This window comes from Mustela nivalis (assembly GCF_964662115.1).
Source record: "Mustela nivalis genome assembly, chromosome: 2".
NCBI lineage: Eukaryota > Metazoa > Chordata > Mammalia > Carnivora > Mustelidae > Mustela > Mustela nivalis.
Genome location: NC_139021.1, coordinates 185,490,326 through 185,506,919, shown reverse-complemented (window position 1 = coordinate 185,506,919; position 16,594 = coordinate 185,490,326). Strand labels below are relative to the sequence as shown.

General features: G+C 58.4%; 1 protein-coding gene across 1 annotated transcript in view; it reads left to right on the top strand.

The window, feature by feature from the left end:
* TCERG1L (transcription elongation regulator 1 like) overlaps positions 1 to 16,594 on the top strand; it is a 175,160-nt gene that overhangs the window by 36,345 nt on the left and 122,221 nt on the right. The window contains exon 4 of the mRNA XM_082717821.1: positions 4,229 to 4,411. Coding sequence (XP_082573947.1) covers positions 4,229 to 4,411 — 183 coding nt within the window. The remainder of the gene's footprint in view (positions 1 to 4,228; positions 4,412 to 16,594) is intronic.

Genomic DNA, 16,594 nt, shown 5'->3' with positions numbered 1-16,594 from the left:
TATTGAGCTGTGGGCGTTCTTTATGTATTTTGGATATTAACCCTTTATGGGATATATGGTGTGCCGATGTCCATTTCTCCCATTCTGTGGGTTTCCTTTTCAGCTTGTTGTGCAGAAGCTCTTTGGTCAGATGTGGTCCCGCTTGTCAGTTTTGTTCTTGTTCTTATGCTGTAGGTGTAATTTCAAAAAAAGTCATCACTACGACCCACATCAGGGAACTTTGTTCCCAGGTCTTCTCCTAGCATTGTGGTTTCAGGTCTTATGTTTCAGTCCTTAATCCATTTTGAGTTAATTTCTGTGAGTGGCGTTAGACGAGGGTCCAGTTTCATTCCTCCAGTTATCCCAGTGCCGCTTAAGACTGTTTTTTCTCCGTGAGTGGTCTTCACTCCCTTGTGAAGCGTTACTTGGCCAAACATGGTTGCATTTATTTCTGGGCTCTTGATTCTGTTCTGTGGCCTGATTTGTCTGTTTCGGTGCCAGTACCGCACTGTGTTGTGATTATAGCTTCATAGTAGAGTTGAAATCAGCAAGTGACATATTATTTTTGACAACAAAATCGCATGATAATAAACATGTCCCTATACGTCCATCTATGAAATGCACTTGCCTTGGTTTCTGCTTCTTTTAAAACACCAGTAATGACTTTGTCATTCGTTTCTAAAAGGTCATCCTCAGTTTGAACAGTAGGTCGGGGCTATTAGACAAATCCAACAAGCAGCATGTCACTGAGGTCATGGAACTTTGTGGTGTGTCTCCCCCGTGGGTCTGTCTCTAAACAGCGCAGACTGATGGCTGCACCCCAGTGAACACGCCCTCGGAGAGATCATATGAATGTGTGGATCCTGAGGGAGAGAAGCCAGGCTTAATAAGAAATTGTAGAGGGCTCTAATGGTGTGCTGGCTTTCACAAAATTACCTCATTAAACTGACACAGGTGCACCCAAAAATACTCACACTGCTTTGACCCTGAACGTCTGTCCCAGAACAACAAATGCAGAAATGAATGTTTTTGCAAACTGTTGTTTACATCATGTTTATTTATAATAGGAGGCAGCACCTGTTAGGAAGGGGGATAGTAGTGAATGTGGCAAATTTGTGTGGCAGCTGAATTGCCTGGAATGCCGGGCTCCGGTTAATAATTGGACTGGGTAAGCCATTTAATGGTCAGGGAAGTGCTTATTTCATAACATCTCCAAAAAAGAGCTGATCCTGCAGTCTGATGGGACACCAGGGCAGTCACACCACGCCCCCAGGAAACTGGGGTTTGCTGCATGACAAAAAAATGAGCCGTGTTTGGCTGGGGGGTCCACAGGGACATTTGTACACAGTGAGTCACTCCATTCTATGACTTTTCTATAATAGGTTTTTGTTATCAAGTACGATAATATATTTAGAACAGTGGGGCTTTTTTTCTGACCACAAATGTGTATGTGACAACAAGGTCGGGCTCCTACACACCTGTCAGAACGGTCAGACTCCGAACACTGACCCCAAAGGCTGGCAAGGACGAGGAGCGTCAGGAGCACTCGTTCCTGGCTGCCGGGGATACAACATGGTACAGCCACTTGGAGAGACAGTCTGGCGCTTTCTTACAAAGCTGAATGTTGTCTCTCCATATGATCCAGCAGGCACATTCCTCAGTATTTACCCAAATAGAGAACTTGCGTCCAAACAAAAACATGCACACACATGTTTATAGCTGTTTTATTCATAATTGCAAAAACTTGGAAGCAAGCAGGATGTCCCGCAGTAGCTGAGTGCGTAAGTGAACGGGGGCCTCTCCAGAGGACGGAATTCTACTCGGTGATAAAAGGAAAGGACTTCTCTTGCCACGAAAAGTCAGAGACTTCAGTCACACATTGCTGAGTGGAAGAAGCCCGTCTGGAAAGTCTACTTAATGGATGTCTGATTCCAATTATACGACATCCTGGAAAGGGCAAACTGTAGAGATAATAAAAAGGTCTGTGGTTGTGGGGTGCGGCCGTGGGGGCGGGGGATGAACAGGCAGGACACGGGATTTTAGGACAGCGGTGCTCTTCTGTGTTCTGCTCTGTGATGGGAACGCATGACCGTCTGGCTTTGGCAAAGATCAGAAATGCGCAACACAACCACAAACATTGCTGTCTGCCAGGGGCTTCGGTTAGCAACAGTGTATCAGTTTTGGGTCATCCGTCGTAACAGGTACTCGCTGGCACTGATGGGGGCTGTAAGCATGGTGGGGGGCGGGGTGGGGGTGGGGGGTGGCGGCGTACGTGCCAACTCTCTGCACTTTCTGCTCCACTTTTCTGTACGCAGGAACTGACTCTATAAAAATTAAGTTACATTTTTTAAATTTGTATATGCCCATCAAAGGGAATTTGAATACTGTGGAAAGACAAGCAAAGGCAGACGGACAGAATCTGGCTGAGCGTAGCCACGACCCAGCTGCCCCCTTCCTGTCTGTCGCCAGCAAAGCAGGCAGGGTGCGACTTGAGATGACGGCAGAGCTTCCCCGCCCCTGCACCCCACCCCTCCTGGCAGCTGCAGGCCTCTGTGTGCCTGCAAGGTCAGTCGCCCCCTTCCCCACACGCACACTTCCTCATCCCTGCCCTCCGCTCCACCTCCCTGACCGCCACCGCCTTGCAGCTTCTGGAACACACTGGGCTGGCGCCTGCCCCAGACCCTTTGCACTTCCCCACCCCTCCCCGGCCAGCTCTTCACTCTCGCCTCCTGCAGGCTGTCAGCGGTGACCCCTCTTCCCAGGGCAGACCTTCCTGACGTGTAAAGATGAAGCCCACCTACCAATTCCCAGTCCTTTTTCTTCCTTGCTTTACTTTTCTGCGTTGTGCCCATCAACCTATAACACAAAACAAATAAACGAGGGAAGTATACGCCATGTGTCCTCCCCCCCTTGGGAGGTGTGGTCCCTGCAGGAAGGCCTTCCCTCTGCTCGGGTCACGGCTCTGTCCCTCAGCTGGAACATGGTGGACACCTCGTCAACCCAATAAAGCATTGTTGACTGAATGGCTATGTGGTGTAGAAATAGAAATGATTTTGTAAGTTGCTTTGTTTTCTGAACACACCGTGAGCTGTCCCCTGTGGCACTGGGTGTTCTTCCTTGTGCGGTTCTACTGGCTGCTCAGCGTCTCGCTGGCTGGACCACTGTTAGTACAAGTATCTGCCCTTTGCTGCTTTTTCCAGTCTCTCGCCACAAACCTTTATCTGAAGGCATTGGGCATGTGGGCGAATTCTAGGAAGGGATACATTAGATCGAAAGCTGTAAACTATATTAACATTTTTTTAAAAGATTTTATTTATTTGACAGACGAAGATCACAAGTAGGCAGAGAAGCAGGCAGAGAGAGAGGAGGAAGCACACTCCCCGCTGAGCAGAGAGCCCGATGCGGGGCTCGATCCCAGGACCCAGGGACCATGGCCTGAGCCGAAGGCAGAGGCTTTAACCCACCAAGCCACCCAGGCGCCCCTATATTAACATTTTTAAGACACATTTCCAGATTGCTTTCCAGACCTTGCACCATCTGTGTAAGCTGGTAGTTACAGACTATTTCTTAGAAACTACAATTATTTAGGGACCAAAGAGTCCTTTTAAATCACAACTTTACAGAAAAGGCAGAGACAGAAGCAACGTTTCAAGTGTTTCCAGTTCTGCCAGGAAAGACCAGCCGGAATGCAGGCTTGGGGCCCGGCTCCTCACAAGGGGCCGCCCAGGCTGATGCGGCGTCGAGGTTCTTCCTGCAGGGACCGGGCATGTGGCGGCCGCGTCGTCGAGGATCAGCGGAGCCTCCTGGGCTCTGGAGAACCCCCGACCCCGACCCGGGCTGTGTCCCCCCCGACCCCCGCCGCCTTCTCCTCGAGCCCATCTCCCGCCCGCCTGTGTCCTGTCTTGCCCTCCCCCTCCCTTCGCTGCTCCGAGACACGGCGTGCTTGTCACCACCATCCCTGGTTACACAGATACCACGTGTCCCCCGCCGCCGGGGGTAAGGCACGTGTGTCCCCCGCTAACTAAGCCTTGTGACTCACCGAACGTCACAGCGGTGTGCATGTGCTCTGCACAATAGCATCTGGACAGATTGAGAACTCAGCCTGGGTATTTCTGGGGTATTGGCACACGGCACGGGTTTCCAAGAAATGGGTCAGCGCTGCCCTTGTTTTCTGGGTGAGGATATGCTGCGTCGTGGATGGCGCCTCCCCGGGTGACCCCGGGCTGACCTCCCTGTCCCTCTTCTGCAGGTGGTTGTCACAACAGCCTGAAGCCTGTCGGCAGCGCCCCCGGCATTGCCATCACCGCCACGGCTGCCGTGGTGTCCGTGGACCCAGAGGGACTTGGGGGCCCGTCCCCCTCCAGCGTGCAGCCCTGCCACTTCCTGACCTTGGCGCCCATCAAGATACCCCTGAGGACCACCCCCTTCTCCGGTAAGCACAGAGCGTGGGCTCTCAAAGTCAAAGCCTGGAGCTGGTTCAGAGCTCACCGTGTGGGGGACAAGGCAGGAGCCAGCCTGCCTCTGGCTTTGTGCCTGGATTCACGTGCCGAGGGGCTCCCTGGGGAGGACATGCCGGGTGGGGGGTCACCCAGGTTCCGCCCCTCTTCATGCTCCTCCACCCCACTGGGGAAGGTCTTGCTACGTCAGACTGGCTGTTTCCTGCCGTGAGACCAAGTTTGAAGTTTCTATTCAGAGAAGCGAGGCTTCCCTTTGCTAAGTGTTTAGGGGGAATAATGTAGTCAGTGAGAGTCAAGACACCCAGAGGTGTGCGGTTTCCCTACGTGGAGCTCAGAAGGAAGCAAAGGCAGCACGCCAGCAAAGGGCTGAGCATCTAAGTTAGTAAAACACAAAAAAGTGCAATGCTGGGACTCACTAAGTCACACCCCACCCCCGGGCTTGCTGGTTGCCTCGTTCTGAACATGAGGCAGGGACCTCGGGAAGCCCAGACACGTGGCTGACTGTGAGGGGCGTGGGTGGCCACAGAGGTCCTCGGCTTCCTTAATGCACGTGTGTGCTCTTCTGGGAAGCCTCCAGGACGGACGTGGGGCTGGCAGACGCCTTGGAGCCCGAATGGTGCCATGATGCGTGTTTGGGGGCTCAGCAGAGAGAGGGAGGGCCCTCGGTCCTGCCCTGATGGCGACTCTGTTGTCCGTGTGTATGTTCACAGATGTAGGTGTGTGTCTGTTAATGGTGACCGCACACCGTGTGTCCAAGCCACCCGTGAACGTGAGCTTAGGTCCTTCCCTTAAGTGTAGCAAAAGCAACGTAGACTTGGAATGAGCCTTCGGTAGGTGCTCAGACCCAGAGAGCTGGAACTGCTGCTTGTGTGTTAGGTTTGCTTGTGATGCTAAAGACCTGAATGGAAGTTCCATGGGTTCTAGTATTAATCAGGTGCTAGAATTCTAATGTTACCATTGATGTCCTCAGTCACTAGGTTATTGGTAACAGGAAGCATCACCAGATTGTGAGACACATGCGCACACATCCAAGTTCATGGGAGAAAGGAATAGCCCAGTTTTGTTCTTTTCCTGTTTTGGGTTGCTGACATTGTTCTGGAAAATCAGATGCGGTCTTTGGCGTCCGTATTTCTCTATTGGCTTGATAAATGAGTCGGCCAGTAGAACATTGTATTCTCAAGAACAAAATCTTATTTCTATTTCAAGCTGTTAGTGAACATGCATTTAGGGTGTGATGGGGAAATGAATAAAACACATGAATAATCTCTCATGTGCAACATAATTTACAGCTGCGTCAAGATTTCCGTTAAAATCCATCAGTCCATTGGCATTTATTAAGGATGACTTACTGTTTTCCGAGAAAATTAATCTTAGAGGGAACCCAAACCCGTGTACCCCAGGGGTGGCTTCACTTTCCATACCTCGTATGATTTATAAAGTGACATAATAATTAGGTGTCTCTCTGTGTTTGCATTTTATAAGGTGCTATGATCAAATTTGCTGCGATGTGCGTTCAGTTGGAGGACGAGTGTGTCAACATGGTCGGTCTTGCAGCTAACCACTGTAGTGTGCCCTCGGGAAGAAGGAAAGGGGGTACTCCAGGGCAGCTTCTAGAACGGCCCCTATGCTGTTGATTCGAAAACTGAGCACTGCAGCAGAGGGACCCAGTGACAATCGAAAAAAAGGAGGAGGCAGTGCCTGGTCTAGACCCACGACCCCAGCCTGGGGGCAGCCTCCATCCGAGCTCTGTGCCCACGTCTGCCAACAGCAGCGTCTGTGGTCCGACCCGGAGTGTCCCTGCTAAGTGGGTCCTTTGGGAGATTGGGCCACCTTGCAGTCTGCCCCTGGCAGTGTCCGCTGGACATCGGCAGAGCACATCTGGTGAGACTGGCCGTGCCCGTGATGAGCCATTTCCAGAATTTCCTTGAGAACTTTCTGAGAACCGCGGCTCGGTGGAGCCTGAGCCGACGGTCTGTCCCTCAGAGCTCGTGCGAACCGCGGTCAGTGGCTCCATAGAATGAGACTCATTGAGGTCCCGGAGTTTCGAGGGTGATGAGTGTTCTCGAAGCTGGGGAATTCCTGCCACCCGGCAAAACAGGCACCTGAGGGGGCCGGATGGGGCGGAGGGCTGGCGGGGCTGAGACAGAACCGTGTCCCCGCGAAGCCGATTTCACAGACCAAGAAAAACGCACAAAACGCACCCGTCTGTGAAGTGTGCTCCATATTGAAATTGATTTTACAAAAGCATGTGAATTTTAATTTATCTACGGGTGAATAATCTCGTTTTTGTTCAGAGAATTCACAAATTCGGTGAAGGACTAGACTCATTTATTTATGCCCCTGCTTGGTCCTGAGAGCCCGTGAAGCTTCGAGACCCTGCGGGGAGCAACTCTCTGCTTCTCACCCGGGGCAGACGGCTGGTGACGGCGGAAGGCATTTTTTTGGTTGTCCTAAGTTGGGGGATCCTACTGGGATCCGGCGGGCAGAGGCTGGGGAGACAGCCACTCTCCCACAGTGCCCGGGACGGCCCCCGCGATGCAGAATCACGTGGCCCAAGATGTTAGTAGTGCTTCTGTCCAGAAGCCCCGGTTTAGATTGCAGAACTCCCCTTAGCGAGGTGTGGAAAGCTGTGCCGGTGCACAGATCCGCTCGCTGGGGAGCGTCCGCGATCCAGCAGCAGAAGGACCCCGGAGGAGGCAGGCGTATCGCGGGAAAGGAGGTCAGCCGGGAGACTCGCACTTAATTACATGCCTTCAGCCTAATTTAGCTTCTCGAATAGGACCCGGTACCCGAAGAACCCCACGAGCTGGTCTGCGCCTGTCGTGAATCGGGCTCTTCCCTCCAGGGCGCTGCGGGCACACGTGACGCCGGTCCTTGCTGTCCTTGCTGGGACCACGCAGGCCGCGGGCCTCTGTCCGTCCCCTTCCCTGGCCTGTAGGTCCTGTGCGGTGGGGCCGCGTCTGCCTGTCCCCACCCCCAGCCCGCTCCGGGCCCGGGCCGTGCTGCTTCCCTCTGCTTCCTTCGGCGTCTCGCCGAGGCCCGTCTCCGTCCTGCACGACCCGTCTGTCATTCCCACCATCTCTGCCTCCGCCAGCGTTGGTCGCATCCCTGCTCCTGAGTCGGGGTGACGTAGACGGGAGGGGAGGCGGGCGGGGCCGGGCCTGGAGATGCCGCGTCCCTGCCCTGTGCTGGCAGCGAGGGCCACCCCCTGAGGGCCTGTGCCCGCGGCTGGAGCGCCAGGAGAGTCCTTTCCTCCTGTCCTCCTGTCCGCTCTGTCCTCCTGTCCGCCGTCTGCCGGCGGGCTTGCACGCTGATGCAGCGGCTCCGTTAGATGTCAGAGCTCCGGGGGAAGAAGGAAGCGTTCGGAGAAAGGCGGATCTGGAACCGTAGCTCCTCTCCGTTCTGAGGAGACGGGAGCTTCGGGGGAGCCTGCGGTGCACAGTGGGGGACAGCTCTGCGGGCCACCGGGGCTCGCACCTGCCGGCCTGCCCGCCGCCTCTGTCCCCCGCCCCCTGGGGGTCACCATGCCGCAGGCTCTGGCACGGCCCGGAGCTGAGGAAACACAGGAATGGATTCTGATGTTTTTAAGACCGATGGTCGCTCGTTTTAAAACTTGGCCCACACTTGGCAAGCATTCAAGTGAAAAAGGTAAAATATGAGTGATCGTTACGGCCGCTCATAGAGCGGCTGGCGGTCGAACACAACTATTAAAAAGTACCATCTGTCTCAGAAGCCATTTACCACCTGTTCTTTTGCTTCCAGAACTATCCAATGGTTTAAATTTCGCATTTTGTCCTGCCACCGAACAGCTGGGAAGTGACTCCTCTCCTTTCTGCCGGGAGGGCGCGTCCAGGCCCCATCCCAAGCCGGGGAAGCCCCCACACCGGGGCCTGCCAGGGGCCTCCGCGACTGCCCCCGCGAGCGACACCTGCACCCGCCGGCACGGGCTCGCCGCAGGAAGCGGCCGCGGGGGAGGAAGGCTCTTCTCTTTCCATCCAGGAATTACTTCCTCCTCCGCTGTGACCAGAATGTCATCAGGCATATTCACACTTTAGAGATTTTCCGAGACAAAAATGCTCCTAACAGGGAAATCGCTGGCGCTCCCAAGTGTCCGGCTTCCGCGAGGCGCAGGTGTCTCTAACACGGGGATCGAGCTGCTTTCCCCAGAAGTACTGGGTTTACACAGACAGAAGGGCTCTGTGTACCATGAGCTCCTGAAGGGCCGAGCTGCCGGTCGCCGGGTCGGCCTCACTACCTAGAGACGGTGCAGGTCTCCCCAAAGGGAGACCCCAAAGCGGGGATCCAGAGGGGCCGCGGGGATCGGCTCCCGCGGTGAGTCCTCCCTGAGAGCGAGCGCACCTGCTGTCGCTCATGCCCCTCGGGAAGGCCCCCTCGGACCGTCTCGCCACCGGCCGGCTCCCTTCCCGGCTGCCCGTCTTCGGCCCCGGGAGCCGCCTGCACCCCCAGCTGCGATTCACTGCTTCCTTGAAAACAAACGTCGGAAACCCGCCGCACGCACGGAAGCACGTGTGTGTTTACGCCGCTGTAGGGAACGCCAGCACCGTAGAGCCCCGAACGCGGCCGCTGGGCCCGAGTACGCGGCTGTCCCCGCGCCCCCGGGCCCCTGGGAGCCTCGACTCCTGGCGACCCCCGGGGGTGCTCACTCTCCGGAACATGTGGGAGCTGCCACTTCGCTGGGTTCTGGAAGACTCTTCCCACATACGTATCATCTCCAGACAATGCGCCGTGTGAGTGAGGCTTCTCCGGATTTTACGTAAGTAGCATGATCCACGCACTCTCTGTGACGCCTTTTCTGCTCAGGGTGACGGTTTGTCGCTGTTTGTTTCTTTATACTGTCCCCCGGAGGCTCCGAGTTCTAGGGCGGTCGCGTGCCCTCGGTAAAGCCTGCGTTCGTGAGCGGAAATCCTTGCTGTGTGTCCCGTGTTCTGCCGCTGCCGGGCGTCTGGGCTGTTTCCTGAAATGCCAAGCGTGGTGGTTCCCGCCTGCTGGTATGCGGGGGAGGGGTGGCGTGGGTGCACAGGACTCTCCGGTGTCCCAGACCGCTTCTTTCCAGTCCCCCAAACCCTCTGCTGACGGTAACTCACCCAGCCTTTGCTCTCAGGCCCGTGTCTCCCTTGAGCGCTGATGGGTTTGGTTTCCCGCTGGGCACCTGCTCTTTCTGATGGTCGTGTCTCCAGTGGCACTTTCCTTTAAAGGGAGTATTGTTCCTCGGCCTGCGAGAACGGCTCTCCTGCGCCTGCTGGGTAAATCCCGTTCTTCCTGAGGACCTGCCTCAGTCTGCCCGAAGGGGGCCAGCCTTGGCCCACTGGGCTTCACCCTCCTGACACCGGCCCCCAGGGCCACCTTCCCCATCCAGGCCAGCACCACCGGCAGACTCTGGCTGCTGCTGCTGTCTCTCTGCTCCCACCGTGCTCTTTCATATAAGCCGTCTTCCACATGCGGCGTGTGGGTCACTGCTGGGGCTGGTCTCGGGACGCTGGGAGCAAAGCCCAGGCTTCTACCCAGAGTCCCTGGGACCCACAGTGTGTGCCCCAGCCTGCACTTCAGCTGCTGCTTGCCCCAGGGCCTTTGCACTGGCAGCTGCTTCTGTCTTCAGCTCCCCTCCCAGTGCGGTACATGCAGGTTACTCCTCCGTCATTTGGGCCTCGGCTCTGAGACCCAGGCTTCCTGTTCTGCAGCGCCTCCGCAGTAAACCCCGTCTCGCCGGCTTACTGACTTCCAGCCTTGCTCATTGCCCAGAATCCTCCTCGCTGTCTGTTTCAGGCTTAGTGTGTCTCCGCCCTCCTAATCCTGAACGTTAGCTCCAGGAGAGCGGCGGCTTTCTGGGTCTCACTCACCCCGAGTCTAGTTCTGAGGCCGGTGCACAGGGCACAGCTGTCTCCCAGCCCCTCTCTGCTGAGTGAGGCCCAGCCAGGGGCAGCGGTGTTGTTTAGGAGAGGTGATGGGCTGCTCCGAAGGCGTCCATCCTACACCCCACCACACCTGGCCAAGGCCCCAGGCTCACGGCGCGGGGAACCTTTTCCTGCCTCAGACTTTCTCCGTGGAGTTTGGGACCAGAAATGGCTCCTGAAATATTCGCTCAGCATTGATGGCAAGGGACTTCTCAGGATGGGTCACGCCTAAAAGCTGCATTCTTGCAAGATTGGAGCTTCCCAGTTCCCCAGACGTTCACCCTGAAAAGGCTCTGGGACCGCATGCGACCGAGCCCATTCCTTAAAGCTGGGAGCCAGGGCAGGAGGCTGGGGAGGTCCCCTAACCTCTGTGCTGGGGCTCAGAAGGGTGGAGTCAGCTGGTTCCCAGCCCCCTGTCCAAGGGCCCGGCAGGTTTTTCTAGTGCACCACCGGCCCTCTGCCCTGACCTCTCGCCAGCCAGTCACACTCAGGGACAGAGCCGTTGTGCTCAATCAGTGATCAGGACTCTGGAGGTGGGGCCACCAGCACCGAGGGGACATTGACCACATCCAGCCCTGTGGCTCGGTTCCCCTGCTCCAAGGGCCTTCATCCAGAGTCTGCGGCCAGCCCCCGCAGAGGAGGGCAGAAAGCACACTCACACGCTCACACACAGCATGGCGCACTGTACGACCCCCGCGGCAGACCTGGTGATCTCCTAGGGGCCATCGTTACAGGAGAGCCTGGAAGGGCCGTGAGAAGCTCAGGCTGCTCGGAGACACAGCAGTGAGACAGGAGCCACGTGGTGGCTTTGATGGAATGAATCTCCAAGGAGGCCTGGGTGCTGTAGCCACGGGCCTGAGCATTGTCTTGGAGGCTCACTGGGACCGGAGCACCCCGACCCCTCCCGGGCAGGGGCTGTTCACTCCTGCTGTTCTGGATTTCAGCACTGGGGGAAGAGCGTCCACAGCCGGTGGCCGGTGGCCAGCATCGAGGCCGTGGGAAGGGACCCTGATGTGCACTCGCTGGAGGCAGCTGGTCTGGGGCACACCCAGGAGGATCTCTGAGCTGAGCTGCTTTGGTCTGAAGTCTCAAACAGACCTGTTTGGTGAGACACCAAAAGATCCAGGCCACACAAACATTGTGGGTAAAATGCAGGTGCATGCAGGTCTAATTTCTTGTAGGGATGTGGAAAGCATCAGGAGAACAGCATTCAGTAAGGGAGAGACGGCATTTTACTGCCGATGCTCTTCTTTGTGGGTCACATTTCTGACAGCATGGCCTGTGCACCTCCCCTGCTTCAACCCTAATAACAGCTTTCCCAACAGCCAGATTTCTGGCACAACCTAGAAACTGAGGCATGCAGAGGACGGAAGTCCTCTGGGCACGGAGGTGGACAGCTGTTGCCAAGTGCACGCCCTCTCCTGGCTCTGGAGGTGCCGGGCAGACCGTGGGTGGGACGGGAAGAGAGCACAGGGGCGGGCGAGAGCCTGAGCCGGCCTGGCGGCCTCTGCCTTCGGGGCCGGGGTCAGTGGAGCAGCAGGCGGTGGAAGGGCGAGGTTGTGCGGAGCGAGATGGACACGAGCGAGGTGGACACGAGAAGGGAGGAAGGGCAGGCGAGGGGAGAATGGGGTAGAAAAACCGAGGTTTGCGGTCAGTGTGGACCGGCAAGCCCCAGCACTGGACTTGGGGGCCACGACAGGGTGGTCAGGGACTCAGGCCAAGATGCAGAGGACTGAGGGTGTGTCAGTGCAGATGGTGGGCGATCCCACGAGGGGGAGGGCTGCTGTCCATGTCCTCCTGGAGTTCTCGGGGACCCCGCGCGTCCTCACACGGACCCGCAGACTGTCAGCACACTGACGCTGCAATATGCTTGAGAATTCAGCCCGTCCTCCGCTCTCCGAGGCCTGAGCGGCCCGGTGGGGGTGCTTACGTTGACCCGAGATGCCGCAGCTAGGGGCTGTGCGGGGGTGGGACAGTCGGCACTCTCAGCACGGTCCACGGTCACAAGAACAGACGCGGGAGCTGGGGAAGCCATTCAGCAGAAAGACAGGAGCTGTTGAAACGCAGTGTCCGCGGTTGAAGGTTTATGAGCGTCGGTGACAAAGAGGGTGTGCTCTGACTCTGTCTCCGTCTCTGTCTCTGTCTCCGTCTCTGACTCTGTCTCTGTCTCCATCTCTGACTCTGTCTCTGTCTCTGTCTCTGACTCTGTCTCCGTCTCTGACTCTGTCTCCGTCTCTGTCTCTGTCTCTGTCTCCGTCTCTGACTCTGTCTCTGTCTCCGTCTCTGACTCTGTCTCTGAGTCTGATTCTGTCTCTGTCTCTGACTCTGTCTCCGACTCTGTCTCTGTCTCTGTCTCCGTCTCCGTCTCTGACTCTGTCTCTGTCTCCGTCTCTGACTCTGTCTCCGTCTCCGTCTCTGACTCTGTCTCTGTCTCCGTCTCTGACTCTGTCTCTGTCTCCGTCTCTGACTCTGTCTCTGTCTCTGTCTCTGACTCTGTCTCTGACTCTGTCTCTGACTCTGTCTCTGACTCTGTCTCGACACCCGCAAGCGAGCCGACTGCTCACTTCCCTACGAAGGCAGCTAGACGCCTGGCGGCTCCCTCATGCGAGAGGAGCCGTCGGGGCGCTGCCGTGGAGCCGGCCCCCAGAGGTGTGCGCTCCCTGCTCCTCCTGCTTCCCTGCAGGGGGGTCCGGACGGCTGTGCTCAGACAGGGTCCGAACAGCGTCCGCGGCCGTCTCCCGGGGTTGCGGTCCTCTGGACCCGGGCGCGCTGGCCGTCTGTCCATGTGGAGGGAAGGGCGGCCGCGTGCACGGAGCATTCCCCTGCGGCCAGTGTTTGTGTTTTAAGTGTTCCTGGTGGGTATTTATCGGCCACAAAAACAGTCCGAACCCGACCACCGTTTCGTCCGTGGCGCTCTCCCTCCCGCCCTGTTGCAGGTGCTGCTGCCCCGCACGCCTGTGCTGTCCTCAGACAGTTTCATCCCGAACGAGGAGCCTGCTAGTCGGCTTTGTCACCCAGTTGGTCGGGGACCCCCATAGACCGTGGGTCACAAGCTTGAGGCACAGGACACCGTGACTTCCCAAGGCCACGTGGGCCCACGTGGTGCCGGCGGGGGTGGTGGGGAGGCCCAGTGTGACAGCCTGACCTTGAGCTTAGCGCTCAGCCCATCAGCTCGTCTCGCTGGAGTCCAGCAAGGCCAGAGTGGGAGTGGGAAGAGCAAGTCCGCGCCTCTGCAGCCCGGCCCCGTGCCCTGGACTGTGGCTCCGCTGGGACACGTTCTGCTGCAGGAGCCACTCGTGCTCCTGGGAACGCACCCCTCCTCCCGACCCTCGTCCTTTCCCTGCTCCGTGTTACTTCAGTGCGTGATAGTGCAGGGCTGGTGGCCACCGAGGGTCCCAGGCTCTCCCAGCACCGCGTGCCCACGTGACAGGGCCTGTCCAGGGATGGGCTGCAGGACCGTCCTCATGAGAGAGGGAGAGCTCAGGAAGGAGCAGGTGCCTGACTCCTAGCTGTTGTGCTTTCCCCCCGGGCCTCTTTCCGCGACCTTTCCTTGCCCCTCCGTTCACGCCCACCCTCAGTTCTGGAAGTCCGGTGAAGCGCTGACCTTGTCCGTGGCACCTGCCGGACCCCTCTCAGCCGCCAGCCTCATCCTGTGCTTGCCTAACCCGCCCCTCCCCTGGCCGCGGGTTGTTGACAAGTGTGCCTCATCCCCCCGTGGGGACCGTCTGCAGGGCCAGGCCCATAGCGCTGCACCCGCTCGGGCTCAGCACGGCTCCTGGGCACACAGCCGTGGCTTAGAGGATTTCCTAGGCCGGACGCTTTACCTGTCATTAGTGTGGCTCCTGAAATTATCCCGTGTCCTGAGATAGCCCCTCCCTTGTTCATGCAACGTGTCCAGAATGTGGTCCTTTCCTCTAATTTTCCTGTGAAGATGGCCTTTCCGACCTAAGGTGGAAACAGCTGGGTCCTCAGGGCCCTTTTCCTCCTACAGGTGACCTCGGTGTCTCCGGTCTGCTCAGTTCCCTGAGCCGTGCGCGCCGGCACTGCCTCACTCAGGGAGATGCACAAGCTCACGGCTCCTTCCCAGTCCCCGGGGTGTCGTTCCCAGTCCCCGGGTATCGTAAGTCGCGTCTCTGTGCTGCCCGCTGCATGGACATCGGTGATGCTCCCGTGCCATCCGGCCTAACAGAGTCCAGAAGGACTGACCTTCCACACGCTGGGAAGCGGCCCTGTAACCCTGTGTGCTACATGTGGGCTGGGGGCACCCGGACGGCCAAGCGCAAGGTGCAAATGCCCTCCCTCTCCTCGGGGGCGAAACCGGAGCCGTGCGTGGGGAGCTGGGCGGGCAGAGCCCCTCCCCGGGCAGAGCCGGGGGGCCCAGAGGAGCCCACTGCTTCTGATGGAGGAATGGTTCCTCACCTGTGGGAGGGGCTGACCCCACGGCCCGACCCCACCCGGCCCTGCCCGCTCAGCCCAGCCCGAGAAAGCTTTCTGTCTTGTCGGCGGTCAGGGCAGCTGTCAGCGCTGGCGAGACACGCACGAGGCCTCTCCCTGGTCCGCTGCACGCTCGGGCAGCCCCACGGTCCCCTTCGGCAGCTGGGGGCGCCTGCTGGCCCAGCCCCCGGGACCCCAGTGGTGCCAGATCGAAGACCTCCCTGGTCCACGCTCAGCACCATCTCCCATGGACAACTTCCAGACGCTTTTCCTCTTGGCTCCTGAGGGAGGCTAATGTGCGGAGTTCTTAGAGTTCAAACCCACAAAATGCAGAGTGAACCGTCCGCTGTTTGGACGTCCATCCACCAAGTGCCGGGTCACCAACACCACCTCCAGCTCCAGAACATCTTCCTCACCCCCAAAATCCCGGACCTTGTGGACCAGCCCCTCCTCTCACTGCCGCCCCCCAGCCGCTCCCGGCCGGCGTCTGAGCCGCGGCCTTACGGTCACCCGCCGGCAGGTTCCACGTGCGCACAGACCGCGCGGGGCCCTGTGTGACGGCGCGCCCTGGCCTCGGGGTGTCTCTCCTCATGCTGGAGGAATCTCCTGGGGCAGGACTGGTTTGTTTCCGGGGGGACGGCGGGAACCCTCTGGGGAGTCTGCTCGGCTCTGCGCTTTTTCTCTGTTGGAGGAGTTTTAAGTAATAATATTTTTTCTACTCACATGACTATTTAAGTTTTCTTTATTTTCCTGCATCACTTTGGGCCAATTTCTCCTTCCCTGGCATTTGTCCTTTGCGATTCACGCGGTAAAGGTCGTCCCGGGTTCCCGCTTCGGTCGTGCCCGCACAGCCGTGCTCTAGAAAGGTTTTGCGGTAGAATGACGGTTCCCTGCTGCGCGCCCGGCCAGGCTGCCGTGTGCGGTCGGGGCACCGAGACGCTCACTGTCCTCGTGGAGCCCACGAAGACACACACGTCCGCACCTCCCCCCGCAGCCCGTCCGCACCTCCCCCGCAGCCCGTCCGCACCTCCCCCCGCAGCCCGTCGGCACCTCCCCCCGCAGCCCGTCGGCACCTCCCCCTGCAGCCCGTCCGCACCTCCCCCCGCAGCCCGTCCGCACCTCCCCCCGCAGCCCGTCCGCACCTCCCCCCGCAGCCCGTCCGCACCTCCCCCCGCAGCCCGTCCGCACCTCCCCCCGCAGCCCGTCCGCACCTCCCCCCGCAGCCCGTCCGCACCTCCCCCCGCAGCCCGTCCGCACCTCCCCCTGCAGCCCGTCCGCACCTCCCCCTGCAGCCCGTCCGCACCTCCCCCCGCAGCCCGTCCGCACCTCCCCCTGCAGCCCGTCGGCACCTCCCCCTGCAGCCCGTCCGCACCTCCCCCTGCAGCCCGTCCGCACCTCCCGCTGCAGCCCGTCCGCACCTCCCCCTGCAGCCCGTCCGCACCTCCCCCGCAGCCCGTCCGCACCTCCCCCTGCAGCCCGTCAGCACCTCCCCCTGCAGCTCGTCAGCACCTCCCCTGCAGCCCCTCCTCCCCCTCACCTCTGCCCAGCTCTGGCTCCGACCCCAGTTCCAGCAGGAAGGGCACCCACAGGGCCAGAACAGCTCTGGGCACAGCGGGCATCTGCTGTCCCCTCACACCATGGCAGTCCCGGTGACAGTGGCCTCCAGTTTAGGTGTTGGTGAACCAAAGACATCTTTTTTGGCTGCTGTTTTCCTCTTCACTACATCTTTCCTCGATTTCCCCAATTATTAAAGTGACTAATGCTCACTTGGAAAATAATCAAGGAGCGTGGAAAGTGAGAAAGTTAAAGTTG